The 20,558-nt window shown below is 46.6% G+C and overlaps 1 protein-coding gene across 2 annotated transcripts; it reads right to left on the reverse strand.

The window, feature by feature from the left end:
- Window positions 1–781: 781 nt before the first annotated feature.
- CCNL2 (cyclin L2) lies at window positions 782–20,358 on the reverse strand. Of its 2 annotated transcripts, XM_088482240.1 has the most exons (11): window positions 20,066–20,352; window positions 14,699–14,773; window positions 14,240–14,349; window positions 13,509–13,629; window positions 13,175–13,239; window positions 11,405–11,504; window positions 11,197–11,301; window positions 10,977–11,118; window positions 10,796–10,901; window positions 9,924–10,016; window positions 782–1,895 (listed from the first exon to the last, which is right to left on the reverse strand). In XM_088482240.1, exons 1-11 carry the CDS (start codon window positions 20,282–20,284, stop codon window positions 1,544–1,546), a joined length of 1,488 nt encoding a protein of 495 aa, XP_088338366.1. In that variant the 5' UTR covers window positions 20,285–20,352; the 3' UTR covers window positions 782–1,543. The 2 variants fall into 2 exon arrangements, with proteins under 2 accessions (XP_088338366.1, XP_088338367.1); XM_088482241.1 differs by lacking the exons at window positions 782–1,895; window positions 9,924–10,016; window positions 10,796–10,901; ... (1 more) ...; window positions 11,197–11,301; window positions 11,405–11,504 and adding an exon at window positions 11,505–12,349 and having other exon boundaries at window positions 20,066–20,358.
- Window positions 20,359–20,558: the final 200 nt, after the last annotated feature.

Below are 20,558 nucleotides of genomic sequence, written 5' to 3' on the forward strand. Positions count from 1 at the left end.
GACTCTGTCCTCCCACCGCGATCCCCAGATCAGTACTGGCGCCGCGGCGCCAGTCGGGGATCAGAGCGGCAGCGTGGGCGTCTGTACAGACAGCCCTTCGCTGCCGTCTGTAGTAAAAAGAGAAACTAAAATAAATAAAATGAAAAGCTTCTGGGGGCTGCTCCTGCAGCCCCCCTGCGCGGTGACCGACTCCGGCCGGGCACCAGCTTACACTGAGGAGCCTGTGGCTCGGGGGCGGGGTATAGAGGAGGACCCAAGTGCAACCTGGGAGCTAAAAGCTTAACTGTGTGGTGCCCATGGATCCTGATCCAGCTATATCCCCCAAGGTCAACCCTGTGGACCCCCTATGGACCCTGAAGTAGAAACTTTGGTTATATCCAGTGTGTCTAGAATACTACAATGACGACAACTTACGAGTGGTACTATAGCGCACTGGCAGAGGGCACCACCCCAGTATTCCCGACCATATAAAGGTCCCCAAACTACACTTCAGGCTACATTCCCATCCCCCTCACCTAGCTTATCTTTGCAGACCAAAGTTTAGAAGGCTGATCGGCCAGGACAAGGATAGATGTTCCAAGATTTAATTAGGTTTAGTTTTAGAATTTAAATGAAAGACTTTTTTCTGGTTCCTGCAGATTGCTGTGACTATCTACATGTGTGCGGCTAAGGAGACCACTTTGGCTTATCAGGTTGTGGATTAGACAAGCCTAACTAACCCAGCCAGTAATTACCTACATGTCCACGTACTGTAGGGTAGAGACATGCAGGAAAAAGTAAATACAAAATCCAATACTTTAATGAAATAAAGAGGAATACAGCTCCGATATACCAATAAAACTGATAGACTGGCTGTGGTTTGTTTTCTTACATCTGTTAAACAAGCAGAATGACACTTTATTCTTTGAGGTATGAAATATCCTGAGAAGAATTGCATGTGTTGTAATTAGACATAAAACATATGCAATATGAAATGTCTGATGGCTGCTCGCGTCCAGCGCGGGCATCTAAAGATATAAAATTACCTATTGTACAGAACAGTCCAAATACATCACCAATTCTCACAGAACTTCCTGCACAAGTCTTCATTCTCCATATGTAACATGTAGCTATTTACATGCCTCCAACATTCTAAGGCAATGCCCAGACAGGAAGAAAAGAAAAGTATGACCTAATATAGGCCTACATTAAATATAAACCTGTTTTACATATATAATGTACTGAATGATCCATTGTCATGCTGCAACAAGAGCAAACTCCAAGTTTTTCTCCGAAACGCCACATCTAGCAAATGTAGTTTGGGAACATTAGCGTTACTCAATATTGCATCAGTCAACCAGTACTAAATACAAAAAGCTAAAATCTTTATTGTTCGATCTGGCAGCTGCAATTTCCGGGAATTAGCACCAAGCAATGCAATCTGACTGGTGGCTGGAAGAAAGGAGGAAAAAAACCCCGGTTGCAGAACTGCTTCAAAGAGTGTTAAAGTCAAGAGTGTCCATGGTCAAACACGGGCAAGTGGTCATTTCAGAGTAGTGCCATCTTATCGCCGGTGATGGCTGTGCCCAGGGTAATCACGGTCATAGTTCCGGTGCCTCACTCTGTCGTAAGATCGTGAGCGCTCTCTCCGATGGTCACGAGAGTAGTAGCGACTTTTCTTCTTGTATTTCCCAGAGTCTGGACTCCCATGTGAGCGGCTGTGAGCTGGGGAGGAGCTCCTGCTCTGGGACCTTCTTTTGTGTCCTGTATATTTATAGTCATTACTCTTTCCATACATGTTGCCTTTGGAGCTTTTGTACAAGCCATGATTTGGTTTTCGAGGTGGTGAATCACTGCGACTTCTAGAGTGACTGCGGGATTTAGACCCACTGGATGTAGAGTAGCTTTCACTTTTTCTGAAAAAATAAATAAATAAAAAATTACAATTATGCTTTAATAAAGGTCACCTGTTCACTTTTATACATATGCTCGTGGGGCAGAAAGGGCTAAAGCTGGCCACACATCTAAAGATTCTGTACAACCAGTTGATTGGTTGGAATGAAAATCTGGTAAGGTATGAAAGCAAATAACAATCAGCAATTTGCTCCTAAACACTGGAAAATGGACAAAAACTGTTTTAACAAATTGTTTAGATCAAACATTTAAAAAAAAAACACGTATCTGAACGACCATTTTCATATGTTTTCTGACACTTAGGAGCAAATAGCTGATCAATTACTCCCATACGTTACTAGATTTTCATTCCAACCAATCAACTAGTTGGCTGATTGGATGCAAGTTGGTCTAGTGTGTGGCCAGCTTTAAACCATGGTCAATTCCATGCAGAGAGATCAGCTAAGGTGCCTATTAAAAACACTGTTGACTGCATCTAACCCAACAGTCAAAGTACAGTCCCCTAACTACTTAACCACTTGCCTGGCACGGTCGTATCAGATACGACCGCACCAGGCTGGGCTTTCCCTGACATGGTCGTATCTGATACGACCAGTCAGAAATGCCCACTAGGTGGCTGTGGGAAGCTAATCTTCCCGCAGCCGCCTACATCAGAGGGACCTTCCAGCGTGTCCCGATCACTGCTGGCCACAGTGATCGGGCACCGTCGGCAGCCCCCCTCCCATAGAAGCAGCAGTGCTGCTGCTGTGACCCGATCACTGCTGGCAGCCATCTCCACCCCTTCAGTAAACAGCAGTAGCGGCTGGCTCTTGTAGCCGCCGCTGCTGTATCCGGGCAGCCAGCGGGACACCTTCCCGCTGCGGCTCCGGCACTACAGTGATCACTGTGTAGGAGCAGCGGCTCTGGTAGCCACGGCTGCCGCCATGTTCCCCCTGCGCTTCCAGCCTCAGCTCCGCCTCCCCGTCCCCATGTGCCCGATCACTGCTTGCCACAGTGATCGGGCAATAAATAAGTCAACAATTACAAAATATATATATATATATATATATATTATACACACACACATACATATACACACACTGTAAATATATATATATATATAAAATCTTCGATCGATATATATCGATCGATGGATATTGCAGAGCCTCTGATCAGGGATGGCAACTGACCATCGATGGTTTGCAAACAATCGATTGACTGAAAACAAGTGGTTTGCCATTGCTGGTGGCCATCAATGTTGCACCATCGATGGCAACCCTCAATCGATGTTTAGGAAACATCAGCAGTTGTTTGCTATTTTTATGGTATACTGTGTTTTAAAAAAAAAAAATTTCAAATAAAAATATGAGATATGGTAAGAACTTACCCTTGTTATCTCTATTTCTACGAAGTCCATAGGGTTCCACAGGATACCTTGGGGTATAGGTGTGACGTCAGTCGCAGGGCACCAAAGAGTTAAGCTTTCAGCCTCCCAGGATGCACTAGGTCCCCCTCCTATACCCCGCCCCCGGGCCAAGGCACCTCAGTTAGTTACCAAGCCATAGGCCGGAGGAGGAGAAGGAAGAGAGAGAACAAAGATCTGGACACATACAAGAATCACATTCTCACCAGAGGGAGACGGAAAAACCGGTGACCAGAGCAAAGCCCATCTGCAGCACAGGTGCGACAGGGCGGGAGTCCTGTGGAACCCTATGGACTTCGTAGAAATAGAGATAACAAGGGTAAGTTCTTACCATATCTCATATTTTCTACTTCAGGGTCCATAGGGTATCCACAGGATGTCCCAAAGCAGTATCCTTTAAGGGTGGGGACGCTCCTGTGCAGAAAGGAGAATCCGCCGCCCGAAGGAAGCATCCTGAGAGGCGAAGGTGTCAAACCTGTAATACCTCACGAAGGTATGGACAGAAGACCACGTAGCAGCCTTGCAGATCTGAACTGCCGAGGCACCACGTCGAGCTGCCCACGAAGGACCCACAGACCTAGTGGAATGAGCCTTCAGAGAAGGAGGGACCGGTAGGCCTTCATGAAGATAAGCTTCAGAAATAGCCATACGGATCCAGGCTGCCAAAGTTTGCTTTGAAGCAGGCCAACCCTTTTTACGGAAGCCATAGAGGACAAACAAAGCGTCCGACTTCCTAAACGAAGAAGTGCGGTCAACATAAGTCCTTAAGGCCCGCACAACATCCAAAGAGGCCTCACCCACGGAAAGACCCGGTGAGTTAAAGGCCGGAACAACTATTTCCTCGTTAACATGAAACTGGGAAACAACTTTGGGAAGAAACTCGGGCCGAGTGCGGAGCACTGCCCTGTTCCCATAAAAAAACCAAGAAAGGGGGTCTACAAGAAAGAGCCCCTAACTCAGAAACACGTCTGGCCGAAGCAATGGCCAGAAGGAAAACAGTCTTAGCTGTTAGCCATTTAAGATCCACTGAGCCCAGTGGTTCAAACGGCGGTCCTTGGAGAGCCCTCAGGACCACAGCCAAATCCCAAGGCGCCACAGGTGGAACAAAGGGCGGCTGAATGCGGAGAACACCCTGCATAAAGGTGCGCACATCCGGGATTGTAGCAATCCTACGGTGAAACCAGACAGATAGAGCCGAAACCTGTACCTTCAAAGAAGCAAGGCGAAGCCCATGATCTAGCCCCGCTTGCAGGAAGGCGAGAATCCGAGACAGACGAAACTCCCGCGGTGCATAACCTCTTGGTCGACACCACTGGAAGAACGTATGCCACACGCGATGGTATATCCTCGCGGAAGACGGTTTCCGAGCTCGTAACATGGTACGCACCACAGAGCTGGAAAACCCCCGGGACCTCAGCATGGCCGTCTCAACAGCCACGCCGTCAAAGACAGCAGAGTCAGGTCCGGGTGAAGGCAAGGACCCTGAGACAGAAGGTCCGGTCGTAGCGGCAACCGCAGAGGAATGTCCACGGACAGACCCTGAAGGTCTGAGAACCAGTGCCGTCTGGGCCACGCGGGAGCTATCAACAGGAGCGTCCCTCCTTCCTGTTTGAATTTCCGGATTACCCGTGGAAGAAGGGAGACCGGAGGGAACAGGTATGCGAACCGGAACGTCCACCGGACGGACAGAGCATCCACCAGAGACGCCCCTTCGTCTCTTGTACGAGACCCGTACACCGGCAACTTGTTGTTGTGCCGGGACGCCATGAGGTCGATTTCTGGAAGACCCCACCTGTCCACCAGTAGTTGAAAAACGTCCAGGTGCAGGGACCATTCCCCCGGATGAACGTTAGCACTCCCGGGATGAAGACCGCTGATATGGCCGGAAGATTGCGCTCCGCCCAAACCAGGATCCGAGAGACCTCTACGAGAGCCGCCCGACTGCGAGTTCCTCCTTGCCTGTTTATGTAGGCCACGGTGGTAGCGTTGTCCGACTGGACCTGCACCGGGCGACCCTGGAGAAACCGCTGTGCCTGCTGGAGAGCATTGAAGACCGCACGGAGTTCCAAGATATTTATTGGAAGCTCCGCTTCTGTCGGCGTCCACCTGCCCTGGAACAAGTGTGGACCCGAAACTGCTCCCCAGCCCCGAAGACTGGCGTCCGTTGTCAACAGGACCCAATTTGGAACCCAGAACGGACGTCCCTTGTTGAGGTGGGTCGTCTGTAACCACCACGCAAGGGACAGGCGAACCTCCTGGGTGAGCACAATCGTCTGGGACTTCAAAGACTGAGTCAGCCCGTTCCACTTGGACAGGATCAGGTGCTGCAGAGGTCTGGAGTGAAACTGGGCGTATTCCACCATGTCGAACACCGACACCATGGAGCCCAGTAACCTCATCGCCGAGTGTAAGGACACCCGGCGGCTGTGCAGGCAACTGCGCACCCTTGACTGTAAAGCAGAGATCTTGTCCTCCGTCACGAAGATCCTTTGCTGTCCCGAGTCCAATAAGGCTCCAAGATGCAGAATCCTCCGAGACGGGATTAGAGTGGACTTCTGCCAGTTGATTAGCCAGCCGTGCCGTTGCAGCAGTGCAATGGTCAGGTCCAAGTGGCGTAACAGGAGCTCTGGAGATCCTGCCACCAATAACAGGTCGTCCAAATACGGCAACATGCGGACTCCCTGCAGCCGCAGAGAAGCCGCCATGACCGCCATCACCTTGGTGAAAACACGTGGTGCTGTTGCCAGGCCAAAAGGTAACGCCCGAAACTGGAAGTGGTCGCTGCGGATTGCAAACCTGAGGAACTGTTGATGGCGCCAAAGAATAGGGACATGCAGGTAAGCGTCCTGTATGTCCAATGACACCAAGTAGTCCCCAGGTTCCAGCGCCAGAATGATGGACCGTAGGGTCTCCATCCGAAACTTCGGGACCCGCAAAGACTTGTTGAGTGCTTTGAGGTTGAGAATCGGACGATATGACCCATTGGGTTTCTGTACCAAAAATAGATTTGAATAGAAACCCTGGCCCCTCTGGGAGAATGGAACCGCCACTATAACTCCAGCCTGGAGCATAGTGTGCAATACCTTCCGCAGCTCCGTAGCCTTGTTCCGGTCTGATGGGAGACCCGTGGTGAAGAAGCGAGCCGGGGGTCTGTGCCGGAAGGAGAGGGCGTATCCGTGGGAAACCACCTCCAGAACCCAAGTGTCTGTCGTAGTGGTCGACCAACACTGGGCGAACTGTAGCAGGCGGCCTCCCACCCTGGGATCCCCCAAAGGGAGGCCCGGACCGTCAGGCCGCAGGCTTGTCATCTGGCTTGGGGGCCGGACGTCTGGTACTCCATGCCTGCTTCCGGGGCTTGACCGATTTCTTAGGGCCAGCCTGTCGAGGAAACGACTGTGGTTTGGGCCTGCCCTGGGCCCTAGATGACCGAAAGGACGATGGTCCCGAACCCGAAGGAGCAGCGGCCGACGGGAGACAAGCAGATTTGGCTGCCGCCAGCGTGGCCACAATCTTATCCAGATCCGGACCGAAGAGAACTTCTCCGGTAAACGGCAACGCTTCCAGACCTTTCTTGGAATCTGCGTCCGCCTTCCAGGATCGCAGCCACAAGGTGCGACGATCAGCTACCGCTGCTGAAGAAATTCTAGACACCAGAGTACTAATGTCTAGAGCCGCCTCGTTGATGTAGGTGGCCGAATCACGGAGATTGCCAATCAACTCCGCCTGTTCGGCCGGACAGTCGGATTCAAAAGAAGCCTCTAATGAATCCGCCCAGCGCTCCATCGCTCTGGCAACCCAGCAAATGGCCATAGCCGGCCGTGCTGCCCCCCCTGCAAGGGAATAAGCGGACTTCAGGCAGATTTCTACCTTGCGGTCCGTAGCATCCTTAAGGGAGGACATGGATGGCATCGGCAATGTGGCACTACGGACAAGACGGGTCACGTGAGAATCCACCTGTGGAGGGGATTCCCACTTAGCAAAATAATTATCCGCGAACGGATAAGCCACCGCCAGGCGTCTCTGCGGCTGGTATCTTTTGCCAGGTTGTTTCCACGCCTCCTCTAAATGGTCCACCAACTGACCCGAAAGAGGAAAGACTGTGGCATCGCCCTTCACATCTTTGAAAAAGGCATACTTAGATTTAGCCGCTGGGGGAACTTCGTCCTCAATCACCAAGGCTGTGCGGACCGCCCGAATAAGTCCAGGAATATATACTTTGGACTTAGCATCAGCGTCCTTAGTATGGAGAGGTTCCTGATCGTAAGGATCAAGAATCTCCCCATCATCAGACGTCCCTTCGTCATCCTCATAAGGAGCCGGCAGACACGCCACCGGCCGTTTATGTGGCCACATCACAGCCTCCCCCTGCAACACATCCGACAAGTGCTGTACAGAACTCGTCAGGGAGTTAACCCACGCTGGCTCCTGAGAACCCGGGAGCGGGGAAATAGGGAGACTGTGGGGTACCACCAATTGTCGTGGGAACCCCTGCATGGGTGACGACACCACAGACTGCTGGGACAAACCCCTCGGAGTAAACGCGGGCTGCGGAGCTAACTGGCCCACTAAATCTGTTAACGCCTGAGCGAAAAAAGCCCAGGGCGGCTCCTGTACCGGTGCTGTAACCGTAATAGGCCGCGCCATGGACAAACACTGCCGGCAAAGGCCCTCCGCGCTACCCTCCCCCTCCGCTAACGGTACTTTGCACGTGGTACACTGTAGCCGGAGGGGAAAATCACTTTCAGACATGATGGCACCACGTATGTGACCTCTCTCACCAATTAAGTATTAAATAGGCGAGAGACCACCCTGCAGCACCGCACCGCAAGGGCTTTAGCAGAAGAACAGGGACAGTAATAAAGCTGACAGTTTAGAGAAGAAAAGTTACAGGCAGCAGCGCTAGCACAGTCACATACAATGCAGAGAAATAACAATTCCTGCACTAACAGCGCTGATTACTCAACTACACAGACACAGGGCCTGGTAGGACACAGCGCTGCATACACAGACCTGAGCCACAGCGGAGGAGAGGTATGCGGGGGGACCCAGACCACGATGCTTCCGTCCAGCGCTTCCAGCAGCGTTCACCATGCGTTCTGGAGAAGATGGCCACCAAGGAGCAGAGAGGAGGCTGGCCTGGGGGAGGAGCGCTGCCACAGGACCAGTCGGCAGCATGCAGAGAGGGCTGTGTGCAGCGGGGGAGGCGCCGGCTGTGAGACAGGGAAGGCGCGCTCCCCTGGCATGCATTTAACCCCTGGGACGCCGCAGCGCTACCGCTCTGCTGCGGTCCGCTGTCCCAGGGGGTAGTGGAAGCGCAGGTTGGTCGCCTGGCTCCACGCTGCAGCCAGTCCCCAGGGAGCCCCCTGCCTGGGGACTTAGGACCATGTGATCAGCGGGGACCCACCGCGGGACCCCGCTGCTTACCTCTGTCCCCCTTGAATCCGGCCATGGTCCGGAGCATCTGGGGTCACCGCTAGCTGTGACCCCAGACGCCCACCAGCATCCCCGGATCAGTACCGGCGGGGTGTAGGGAAGACAGCATGGACGTCAGGACTGACTGTCCATGCTGTTCATCCAGATGTGCAGCCACAGCTGCATGAAGAATAAGCTTCAGGGGCTCTTCTAGCCCCCACTCCAACAGGTGCACCCGACTCCGGCCGGGCACCAAACTAAACTGAGGTGCCTTGGCCCGGGGGCGGGGTATAGGAGGGGGACCTAGTGCATCCTGGGAGGCTGAAAGCTTAACTCTTTGGTGCCCTGCGACTGACGTCACACCTATACCCCAAGGTATCCTGTGGATACCCTATGGACCCTGAAGTAGAAATAGTGATGGATAAGTTTAAAATTATGTTCGTGACCTAATTCAATCATAAAAGAAACTGACAATTTTGGAGCGGTTTTTGGAAAAAGAATTAGTCAGTTAAGTGGTGAATTGCACAATAGTAGACTGCAGAGTTTCCCCAACATTACAGTCCAGGTATTAATGATATCCATGCTTGAGCACAGGTGACAATTAGTACCTGAGTCAATTTGAATATACCATCTGGACCCAAGGCAAGATCCTAAAACATTGACTGTAGAGGTGGAGTTTGGGAAACTGGTATACTGCATTTAATGAAAAACACACCGCCACAAATGATTGGCTATTCCCTTAAGATGGTCCCAATATGGGGCAATGGTGAACACTGATATTGTTATTTCAACCAATCTACAGTAAGTACAGTGTCAGTCTTAAGGTGTCCACACACTTAGCGATATTTTTCATGATTTGCTAGATTCAGTCAAATTGTGCAAAGTTCGCCCAAATCGTGAGTGTCCACTCACAAGCACGATGCACGTGCCTGCAGGTCGTACGTCGCTTCTGCAGATCTGCCGTGCTGTAGGGCAGATCTGACAATCTGTCACGATTGCCTGGAATAGTTAGGAGCCATGATAGATAGTTTGTCATATTGGACAGTTTTTAACACCAAATCGTGCCCACGACTGCTGGGGAGAGTTCAAGGGGTAACCGGACACAATGTTGGATCGTGAGCACATCGCCAAGTGTGTAGGCACCTTTACTGTCAAGCAATAATTTTACTATGAGCAGTGTTCAGTAATATACAGCATTAATATTTATTAAACTCACCTCCTTTTTGGAGACACTGATCGAGAGTGAGAACGGGAATAGCTGCGTCCCCTGCTTCCACTGCCACTTCTGCTCTCCCTCCCTTTCTTAATTCTGTAAGGACAGAGCACTTATTAAACTTCAAGTCAATAAAAGTACTAAAATTCCACCGCAGGCCCCTTAAGTTGACCCAATGCCCATAAAGCAGTTGGGTTGAGGTTATGCCACAGATTAAGTGTAAAATGTGGGGGTACTCTACTTAGGGCCTGATTTAGCAGTGGATGGAATTGCAAAGCCAATATCGTCCTGCTAAAATTCAAATACTGCAGGAGGCATTTATAGTAAAGTGAACATCTGCATTTCCAGGACTGCGACCGAACTCGCAGCCTGGGATCATCATTGGTTGTGATGTTGTGCTGCACCGATCAGCTGAGCAAGCCTCAGCTTACGCAGGCTGACCGACTTGCAAGGCCAGGAAGTCTGCGTCCATGGACTGAGCCCGGCCTAGTCTCTCCTGGAAAAGAGGGACATTACACCCCCGTTTTGGGGATTGCCGGACACCCCCGCCCCCCAAACTGCTCTGCCTGTCAGGGCATAGGGGGGACCTTCGTGCACTCTTGATGAAAGCGTTCAGCACACTTGCAGATTCCCAGTAATCAGGCATCTGCGCTAGAATGTATATCTCTGTTCTCTACTGAATCAGACCCTTAGTTGGAATTTCACATATGGTAACAGATCGAAGAAACAGGCCAACAAAGGAACATATGCATCATGTCAACTGTTACATCAATTTTATATAGTGAATAAAGACCAGTTCTATAGGTCAGAATTTTGCCTCTAGAAACTGCTGAAGATATCGGAGCGTTATGCAAGATGTGTAACCCACAACTCACCCATTTACAGGACTGGCTGACATGGTTCTTTTTGCCCCGTCTCCTTTTCTTTTGGAGTTTTTCAGTGTAGGTGAAAGCTTATTTGCTTTTCCTTCCTTTGGAGATTCTGCAACAACAAATGGTGTTAGCTCCTTTGTCAAGATCAAATATACACACACAACCGTGATTCTGAAGAACATACCATTTTTCACATTGGGCGAGAACTCTTGAGCATTATCTAAGCGTGGTGTTCCATCAGGCAGCAGCCCTTTTGCCTTGGCTTTAGCCTCCTCCATCAGCAGCTTTCTTTTCTCCACTTTACTTTCCAGAACAGCAACATCCGCCTGGAATTTAGCACATCGGTAAGTTACAGAACAAGGCATGCAGTGTGAGGCTTTTATTCTTTTTAAACAGATGCTTACCTTCTTTCGTGTGTACAGCCTTAAAATCTGAAGACAGATCTCCTTTATATCGTCTTCAGAAACACCAAACAGAAGGAACCAGTGTGGACGAATCGGGAGACTTATCTATAAACAAAGAGTCATACTCAGGCCAAGCATATAGTAAAGGAGGAGTAAAACAGTAAGCTGCTGACCCAGAAATAAGACAAGGTAAGAGTGTCATACTGACCTCCAGTATCCTTGCAGCCAAATAGATGCAAGCACATGCGATTGTTTCAGGATTGAACCTCACAAAAACATCAGTGCGAAGGCTGTCATTCATGTAGTTCCTGCAATGACAACAAAAAAGCCATTATAGACTTATGACCACCAGAAAAAAAAGAAAAGGTGACCTATTGTATCCCAGAGCCTAAGGTGTTTCTCTGCCCAGTCTGATTTGGAGAGAGCTTAAGAGTTGAACTGAGGAGGATGGAGAACCAATTTTAATCTTTGTAGGTATATGCCTATGTTCAAGTCATATGGCCTAGTGAATGTCTGAGCCATTAAAGCCAGAATTACAGATTGATTTCTCCAAGATGTCCAGGTGGAGAGATACAATTCTTGGTGGCTATATGGTTCCAGTCAGCTTAAAAAGGATGCCAGCAACTTTTATAGAATCTCCTTATGACATTGCAAGGTCCATATTCTGCTGCAAAATGTTGCACATGTTCTAAGTCAGTCAGTGAGATTTATAAAATGTGTAGCAGATCGATAGACATTTTCCTTAAAGTGAAACAAACAAGTAGAACAAAAGTACATATTAAAAACTTAACATTTAGAATTAGACTTGTAAATTTATAGACTTTAATACACAATGGCACTTTGTAATTAAAGAAATACATTAGATGCTACTAACTATAGAATGCAAAATAAAAACAAAAACATAGCAAAAGAAATAAAGAAAAAAAAGAAAAGAACAAAACTACTTTTCATTGTAAAGAAAAGGTCATGAAAAGAAAGGAAACCACAAGGAGCGGGGAGCCCGGTTACTCCGCTGGATGTATACCACCTGACCAGAGGCAGCCTTCTTTTCTGGGGAACCTGCTTGGGATTGACTGAAGACGGCAGCTATCCCTGCACCAAAGCGCTTGGACAGCAGAGGAGAAGTCTTAGTCACTTACCCTCAGAGGCTAGCCTTTGATCAAAAGAGTACAGAAAACAAAAGTTAAAATAGGTTCTCCATCCATTTAATAAAGCACCAGACAGTTCAGTCAGAATTACCCCCAAACCCCTCTTTTTTCCCCTTAAGCAGATTTCCCACCTTCCCACCAACAAGACAAATTTAAAGACAAATATAAGCAGTCTTAAATGCTCACAACCTAAAATACAAGTCACAAATTTAAAAAGACAAACAAGCCAAAATGTTGACACATTCCCAATATGCTGGATGCTAGAATGAGCTGGACAAATTTAAGTACAAACTTCTATTTCGCTATTTTCTCTTTAAGGACTGAAGGGCAAGAAGACTTGTGCACACACATATACCACCCCACAACCTCCCGTGATAAAGAGTTTATATGCCTACATTTCTGAAGGTTTATATACATGCTTTATTTTTAATATATATATAGCAACTTGTATTTTAGGCCATGTGATCAATTAAGGAAATGCTGAGCTTTTAGAGGTCTGAATACTTTGGGGGGTTTCAACTTGCTCTTCAAAAACCATGAGATGAGCCTTGAAAATGTGCCCAGACTGGTAGAGGCACAGTTCAAATCTCTCTCTGCTCTTCACTCCAAATATGGGAAAGCTGAAGCGATTCTCATGCATTCCCCCTTCAGTCAATGGCAATCAGATCTTCTACAGTCAACAGTAGGAAACAGCTGGAGTTGAGTGAACTATTTATTCCTTTGATGCTCACAGGGTTTGTGAAGCACTGCTATGAACTGCACTACAGATCCTGCAAGCCATGAAAGTGTTAACTGTAAACTTAGGGAGCATACAAGAACAAGTAACTCACCATGAAGTCTGGACGAGATGCTTATTAAGATGACACTCCAAAACCTGCAGGTACATCACAATAATCTGGAAGACAAAGGTGGATTTATATAAATGCAATAGCAGCACTGAATCACTCTTCTATGTAATTAGTTTATAGTACTTAATCTTGTTGTCGAGAAATTAACCTATATATAAAATGTAACTATGGCTAAAGCTGAATGGTCGCTCACAGGAGCTGCCCAATGTTACAGTATGTGAAACTGCAGTCACACAAGCCAAAGAATTGTGATGTCAGAACATTAGAAGCGTACTTCATATGTATGAAGCTCACAGACAGAACAAAATACACTCACTTTGTGTGGGTGCTTTACATGAACACAAAAGCCCAATTCCTTCAGGACCCTCCTCTCAGCTTTTATTATTTGGTTCTTCAGAGCAACATAATCCGGGTCCAACACTAATGGTAATGGTTTCCTGCACAAAGGGAGGAAATATGGAAATGGTCAAAATATTCAACTTGGGCTGTATAAAACAAGACTATACATAAAAGGTTCTACTGAACAACAGTGTTAATACTACAGGGTATACTAATGATGGAACTCCACCTGTAGCTAATCACTTACACAGAAGATACACACCCATTTGGAATATGAAATAAAAATAAATAAAAAAAAAGTTGAGCAAGAATGTTCAGGCCCAGTGCAGATTAGAAGCCATTACAGTAATCTAATGCTTATAATTTTGTGCTATGGGCCGAATTCAATTGTTTTAGTGAGCCCGATCTCCTGTCTAAAGTGACAGGAGTTCGCGGGGAGCTATTCAATAGATGCCGATCTTCGCGTCGATCGCACCCAAAGAGGTAGAGTTTAGCTGTGTAAAACGGCTACACCCAACCAAAGTGCTGGGCGCGATCGCGAAAAGTGCTGTTTGGGCGCCCAAACAAGTCACTTTTCACACATTTCAGGTCACCTGGGGGTGAAAACTGAAATGCCGGCGCTGGCAGCTGTTCGCACCCGACAGAAGCTCAATCAGGCGCGAGGAGGAGCCAAAACAATTGAATTGCACCCTTTAACTGGAAACTTACTGTTTTTCTCTCAACTGACGAAGACGATGAAACACATTAATAACATCCCTGATACGCCTTGGAGCCTCCTCGATTTTGGACGCCAAATGGACACAGGCCATGGAAACATGCTAAAATGAAAAAAGGTGTTTAATGATTTGAGGAATCACATTCTTCAAAAAGCAGGTAGAGGAGAGAGCATGCACACCAGAAATCAGCCCTATTTCACAGTCAGAGGTCTCCTCACAGTTTTACTAGACAAAAATAAGCAAGCACTCAACAGCAATATGTTACACCCCCAAACATGCTGGGCAGTTATCTACAGAATTAACACATGAATTACACCCATGTGGAAGCCCTTTGTTGCATTTAGTAAGGTGGTCCCTTTTCTTCTATTTTAAGAGACATCTGCATTGTAAGTAGTGAAATTTTATTTTGTATAAAATGTACAGGGCACAATAAGTACAATATAAAACTCACCTCCATTGAATGCTTTACAAAAGATTTTGTATAGAAAAACCGCTGAAATAACACTTGCCCCGTAGCCATTGCAACCTAGAAAGAGAACACATGGGGTTTTCTTTAGTGTAAAAGCAACTCATGGAAGGTTATAAATAAACACCAAACAACTTTATAATAAATTAAGAATGGTATGTCCCAAAACGGACATGGGCTGGGGTCACACGGCATATAGTGCATCCATTTTACTAGTTTATCTGAATAATCTAATGCTGCATAGAACTTCATATGCTCTATCTTCTGTATTACTCAGTATCACAAATTAGACTAACGAAAAGAGATTAATCCACGGGTTCCCAAAGTCTGTCTTTAAGGAACCCTAATAGTCCAGGTTTTAAGGTCATCCATGCTTAAACACAGGTGACTTACTTAGTGCCTCAGTCAGTTTGATTTAAACCATCTGTGCTGAACCATGTAGCTCTCCAAAGCCTGGACTATTGGGGTGACTTGAGGACCACGTTTGGGAACCACTGGATTAATCTATTCCATCATTATTATAGCGTAGTAAAAAATGGTCTTGGGCTGTATTTAATGCTTTGGCCTGAGCCCATTCGTTTCAGTGAAGGGAAACCTTAATGCTACAACATACAATGACATGCTAGAGAATTGTGTTTCCCACTTTGTTGGGAGAGTCTGGGGAAGGTTCTTTCCTGTTTCAGCATGACAATGCCCCGACGCAGAAAGTAGTCCATAAAAAAAATAAAATGGTTCTTTGCGTCTCATTTATCAACCTGTTTTATCAGTCACAAAAAGTGATCAAACTTGTTGCATATGATAAATGGTGCTCAAGCCAACCAGCTCCCGACTGTCATTTTTCAAACAGAGCCGATTAGCTGGGGCACCATTAACCTACTCAACGAGTATTCATACTCAAACTAGTTGATAAATGGGGCCCTTACTTCGCTGTGGAAGAACTTGACTGGCCTGCACAGAGCCCTGACATCAACCCCATATAGTGCATGACCTCACTAATGCTATCGTGGCAGAATGCCTGCGAAACCCAGCAGCCAAGTTCCAAAAACTTGTGACATCTTCCTTTCCAGAAGAGAGGAGGCTATTACAGCAGCAAAGGGAATATCAAGTCCCTACTAATGCCCTTTGTTTTGGAAGAAGGTTTTTAACCAGCACATATGGATTGATGTTAGGGTGTGCACAATATGTTGGCCATTTAGTATATCCTTAGTTTCATTGCAATTGTCTCTTAACATCCAAATTGTGACCACCAGGCATTTAAGACTGTGGGCCATATTCAATTTGTAGCGAAAAGGCCATTATCGGCGATGTCATCATTTTCGCCTATTATCATTATCCCCATATTCAATTAAATTGACTGATCGCTGGTGCGAAAAGTCAATGTAAATAAAAACTGGGATAAAAAAAGTGCAGAACTGGGGTTTAGGGGTGCAGGCTTACAAAAAAAAAAAGTCCTTAAAATTATCTGTTAAAAAAAAAAAAAAAGTAAAAAAAAAAAAAAAACAAACAATAGGGACACCCCAAAATAAAATTAAATTTTGGGGTTAAAAAAATTTTAAACTTTGGAAAGGTTCCCAAGTATGCGGCAGGTGTTTTTATCCGATACTTACCTTTCCGCCAGGTACCATTTTCGCAGCTTTCAAAATTGAAAACAGAGATAAAGCGGGCATGTGCCGGATACTTTATACCCACAAAACCTCAGATGTGGAGCGAAAAGTTCAGCATGGGCTCGTATTCAATTTGAGGCAAAAAGTCCGGATCCGCGATACTTTTTCGCTGATTACGTTATTTTCACCTGTTTTGAGTTTCCTCCGTATTCAATGTGGAAGACTTTTAGCCTAGGCGGAAAGTCAACGCAATGTAATAGGCGAAAAAGATTTGCCTATGAATAGCAGGCGGGAAAAAAGTGCAGAATTGCGGTACAACATTGCGGAAACTCTCGTGCAACCTTAAGATAGGCCCCTAAAAGGTAAACTGTCTAAAAAAAAAAAAAGTTTAAAAATATTCGGTACACCCCAAAAAAAATTATGTTTAATTGTGGGGATAAAAATAAATAAATAGGGGAACAAAGTGCCAAACTATCTAAATTCATGTCGGGTCCCCATGTATGCGGCAGATGTTTTCTTCATTGCGGGGACAAGCGGCAGGTGCAATTTTGCAGATTTTTAAAAATAACTTTTGGGACTTAAAAAAAAAATGTTTACCCCGTTTTCAGGTACCCCAAATTTGATAGTTTTATTGGGGGGGGGGGGGGGGGAGGGGGGGAAATAATTATTTCTAAATGCTATTCTTCACCACTTCTTCATAGCCTCAGAATTGCACCTTGCGTGGCTTAAAAAAACAGCCTGCACCCTTAGGAATGTCCCCTTAAAATGAAATGTGCAAAAAAAAAAAAAAGTTAAAAAATCGGGACACCCCCAAAATTTTTCGGTGAAAAAAAATTAAAAAATAGGGAAACAAAATGCCAAACTCAATTAAATTAATTCTGGTGGGGTCCCCAAGTATGTGGCAGGTGTTTTTTTCATTGCGCAGAGTAGCACCAGCTGTATTTTTGAAGAATTTTTAAAATTACCTTTAGGGAGTTAAAAATATGCTGAACCCCATTTTCATGTACCCCAAATTTGATGGGACCACTTTTAAAAACGGGGAAAAAAAAACCTAAGTGCTGTTCTGCATCACTTCAAGGTCGGGAAAAATAACCACCTGTCGCTTCCCTGAGGTCTGGACATCTTTACAGGGGGGGGGGGGGGGGGTGTTTGGTCCTACAATTATTTCCCGAAAATTCAAGGTTTTTTTTGCCAATTCAAGTTTCGCCTGTTCCCGATTTCACCTACTTTGAAAATGAATACGGGGAATAGCAGGCACGCGCGCGATTCTTTTACGCTTGGAAAACAGGTGACAAGTCCAGCAGGCGAAAAATCTGGACTTTTCGCCTCATATTGAATACGGGCCATGGACTTTTCGCTCCAAAATTGAATACCCCCCTAAGGGGCATATTCAATTAGGTGCAAAAAGTCAGGTTTTCCATGCACAAAGTATCGCACGCATCCCGCATTTAATTAGAAAACAGCGAAAATGGCACCCAACGAATTCAGAGCTAGCGAAAAGTAGTGTCAAAAATGGGGAAAACAACCTGTACCCGCCGAAAAACTGCACTAACAGGGGATCACTATAGGGATGTACTAGTACCCCCCAATAAAGATAATCTGGGTACTTAAGATCTCAATTGTTTGCTATTAGCGTTGTTGCATAAGTGGAGAAGAATGGCAATAAGCAATATTTTTTTCATCCAAATAACTAGTCCCAGCAAATTTGGGGTACATGAAAATGGGTGCTAGCATATTTTAAAGTTGCCGAAGTGTTAAAAATGTTAAACCACCTGACGCAAGCACCTGCAATCTTATAAACACCTGACGCATACTTGGGGGTCCCCCCTGGAGTCTATTTAGCTAGTTTTTGTTTGTCCCAACTTTTGTCTTTTTCACCCCCAGATTGAAAGTACTTTTTTGGGGTGTACTTAATTTTTTTTTTTTTTTTTTACAGTTTAGCTTTGGGGGACTGTCCCAAGGGTGCAGGGTGGTTTCCCCACCTTTGCACCCCAAAACCACAATTCTGCAGCCTGGTTTCATAGGCAAATCTTTTTCGCCAATACATTGACTTTCCGCACCGTGAAAAGTCGCCACAATACGGAGATATGTTTTTGCCTGCCGAAATTACGTTAAAAGGCTTTTCGCTCCTAATTGAATACGGCCCTAAATGTGATGCGAGCAGGCAAATTCCTCATCACGGGACTTCCTCGGCATAACACGAGGTCACACAGCACATGTAACTGGATTAGGAGTGGGCAGCGCAGGCTACAACACATGGCTTCCCACCAGCCATTTGGGGCTCCAGACTAAACAAGAAGTTAACTGGTGATGTCAGAGTAGCAGACGGGGGCATTTTGGAACATATGTGGGGTTATTTTAGGATACTCTGAAAGTGAGGGCCAGGACTGATTTCTTTTGGGCATTTGAATCAAAAACTATTATGCTGCATTCTGACTATAATAAGCCATTATGAGCCTCTATAGATATAAATAAAACCCTGCCCCTCAATTTTAATAACCACCAAACCAGTACAACCACTGGGTTGAGCAATGGGTATAAATGCTATAAGGAGGAATCTTAATTCCGCGGAAGTCTGATGGTTTCATTACTGGGAAAGGCACCTCGAACACAAGAGTCAGGTTTTCTCCTCATTTCTAAACCTAACCTTTATGACAGCAACAGTAGGAAAGGCCATCAGTGGGTTAACCATCATTGATAGTTAATCTTGAAATTACCAGATTGTGTTGGGGACAGAAATACCGTAGGCTAAAAACATTGTGGGGCTCTGTACCATTGATGGCAGAAAATCATTGACTCCACCATCGATGTCCATCCAGCAGGAGCAGCAGACTACAAGATAATCAGTTCTATAACCTGCTTTGTACAGCTAGGTTATTCTAAGCAGAGTTTACATCTTAACTTTCAAAAACAAAAAAACACAGGCAAAAGCAAAAAGCCCTGAACTTAAAAATGTCACAAAATGCAACATGTAGGTAGTGCGAGATGTCACAATGCAAGTTTCCTAGGACTTTGAGGAAGGAAGAAAAAAATTAAACAGTGCCCAAAACAAGTGAATGAGTACAGACCATGACGCACTGATGTTCCTGTTGAACAGGGTAGTTTCCCAGAAACAGAAGAAAGGAGCAGCTGGACGAGAGATGACGTCAGGTCCCTATGATAGTAACTCAGCAGCCAGCTCCAGCCTCTTCCTGCATTGGGAAATGCTCGCTAGTAACTTACACAACTAGCGCAGCCCATCCGTCACGACTCTCACTTACTATAAGGTGTGATACTAGGGCTGTATAAGCCACCTCCCTGTTCTAGGTAGAGAATACATCATGTTACATCACACTTATCTCTATCGATAATAGTTTTTAATTTACTTTAAACAACTGGTTTAATCTAAATAATAATTTAGGAGATTTAAGAAAAAATAATGCTGACAACACAAGGAATAGGGAGGACAATAACTAATTACACCATCATCAGCAGGGGACCACTAACCACCAGCGAGTTACAGTAGTTTAGTTACAGAGAACAATGTTTGGGGAAAGATGGACAGACAAGGCCACTTGGGGGGTGAGGGCCTATGATCTGGTGTCGCCCAGCCCATGCCCATTGTCTTCCCAGCAGCGCGCACACTGCGAATCAGGCTCCCCGTCCGGCATAGGCCTCAGCACAGGCTGCGGGTATATAAAGCGCCCTAACCATACACTCAGGCCCCCGGATATATAACACAACACCCCCTCCTAGCTCCGGTCCTTACCTGCGGGAGCCGCAGCAGAATGCCGGCTGACTGAATGAGCTCGCAGCCAACGCAGCGTAGGTCGGTTTCCGTATCCATGTCCAGCCCGTCCACGATGGATGGAGTGAGGGCGCACTTCTCCTCAGCCATCAGACAGTTCTCCAGCGAGATGAGAACCCCGGAGTACATCTTGTCCCCGATCAGGATGCCGTCAGTGGGAGCAATGGGAGCGGCAGCCATCTTCCCGTCTTCTTCACCAAAGCTGCCAGGCCGGCGCCGTCCGTCTCTTTACGCCTCGTGTACGCCTATCGCAATTATCCCAAGCGTGCTGATTGGCCGTCCTCGGCTCAATCTCCGCTGTTTGGTTGAAATGTCTGTCCGTCAAAAGGGAGACGACTCTTGGAATGACGTATGTGCCCCAACGGCTTTTCAGCCCCGCCCATTTTCGCCCGGATGACTCAAAGCTGGAGCGTCTCACGCAAACAGCACTGACGTCATCTCCCACAATGCACCG

Source organism: Taudactylus pleione, unplaced genomic scaffold, assembly GCF_031769625.1.
Source record: "Taudactylus pleione unplaced genomic scaffold, aTauple2 ptg000284l, whole genome shotgun sequence".
NCBI classification, from domain to species: domain Eukaryota; kingdom Metazoa; phylum Chordata; class Amphibia; order Anura; family Myobatrachidae; genus Taudactylus; species Taudactylus pleione.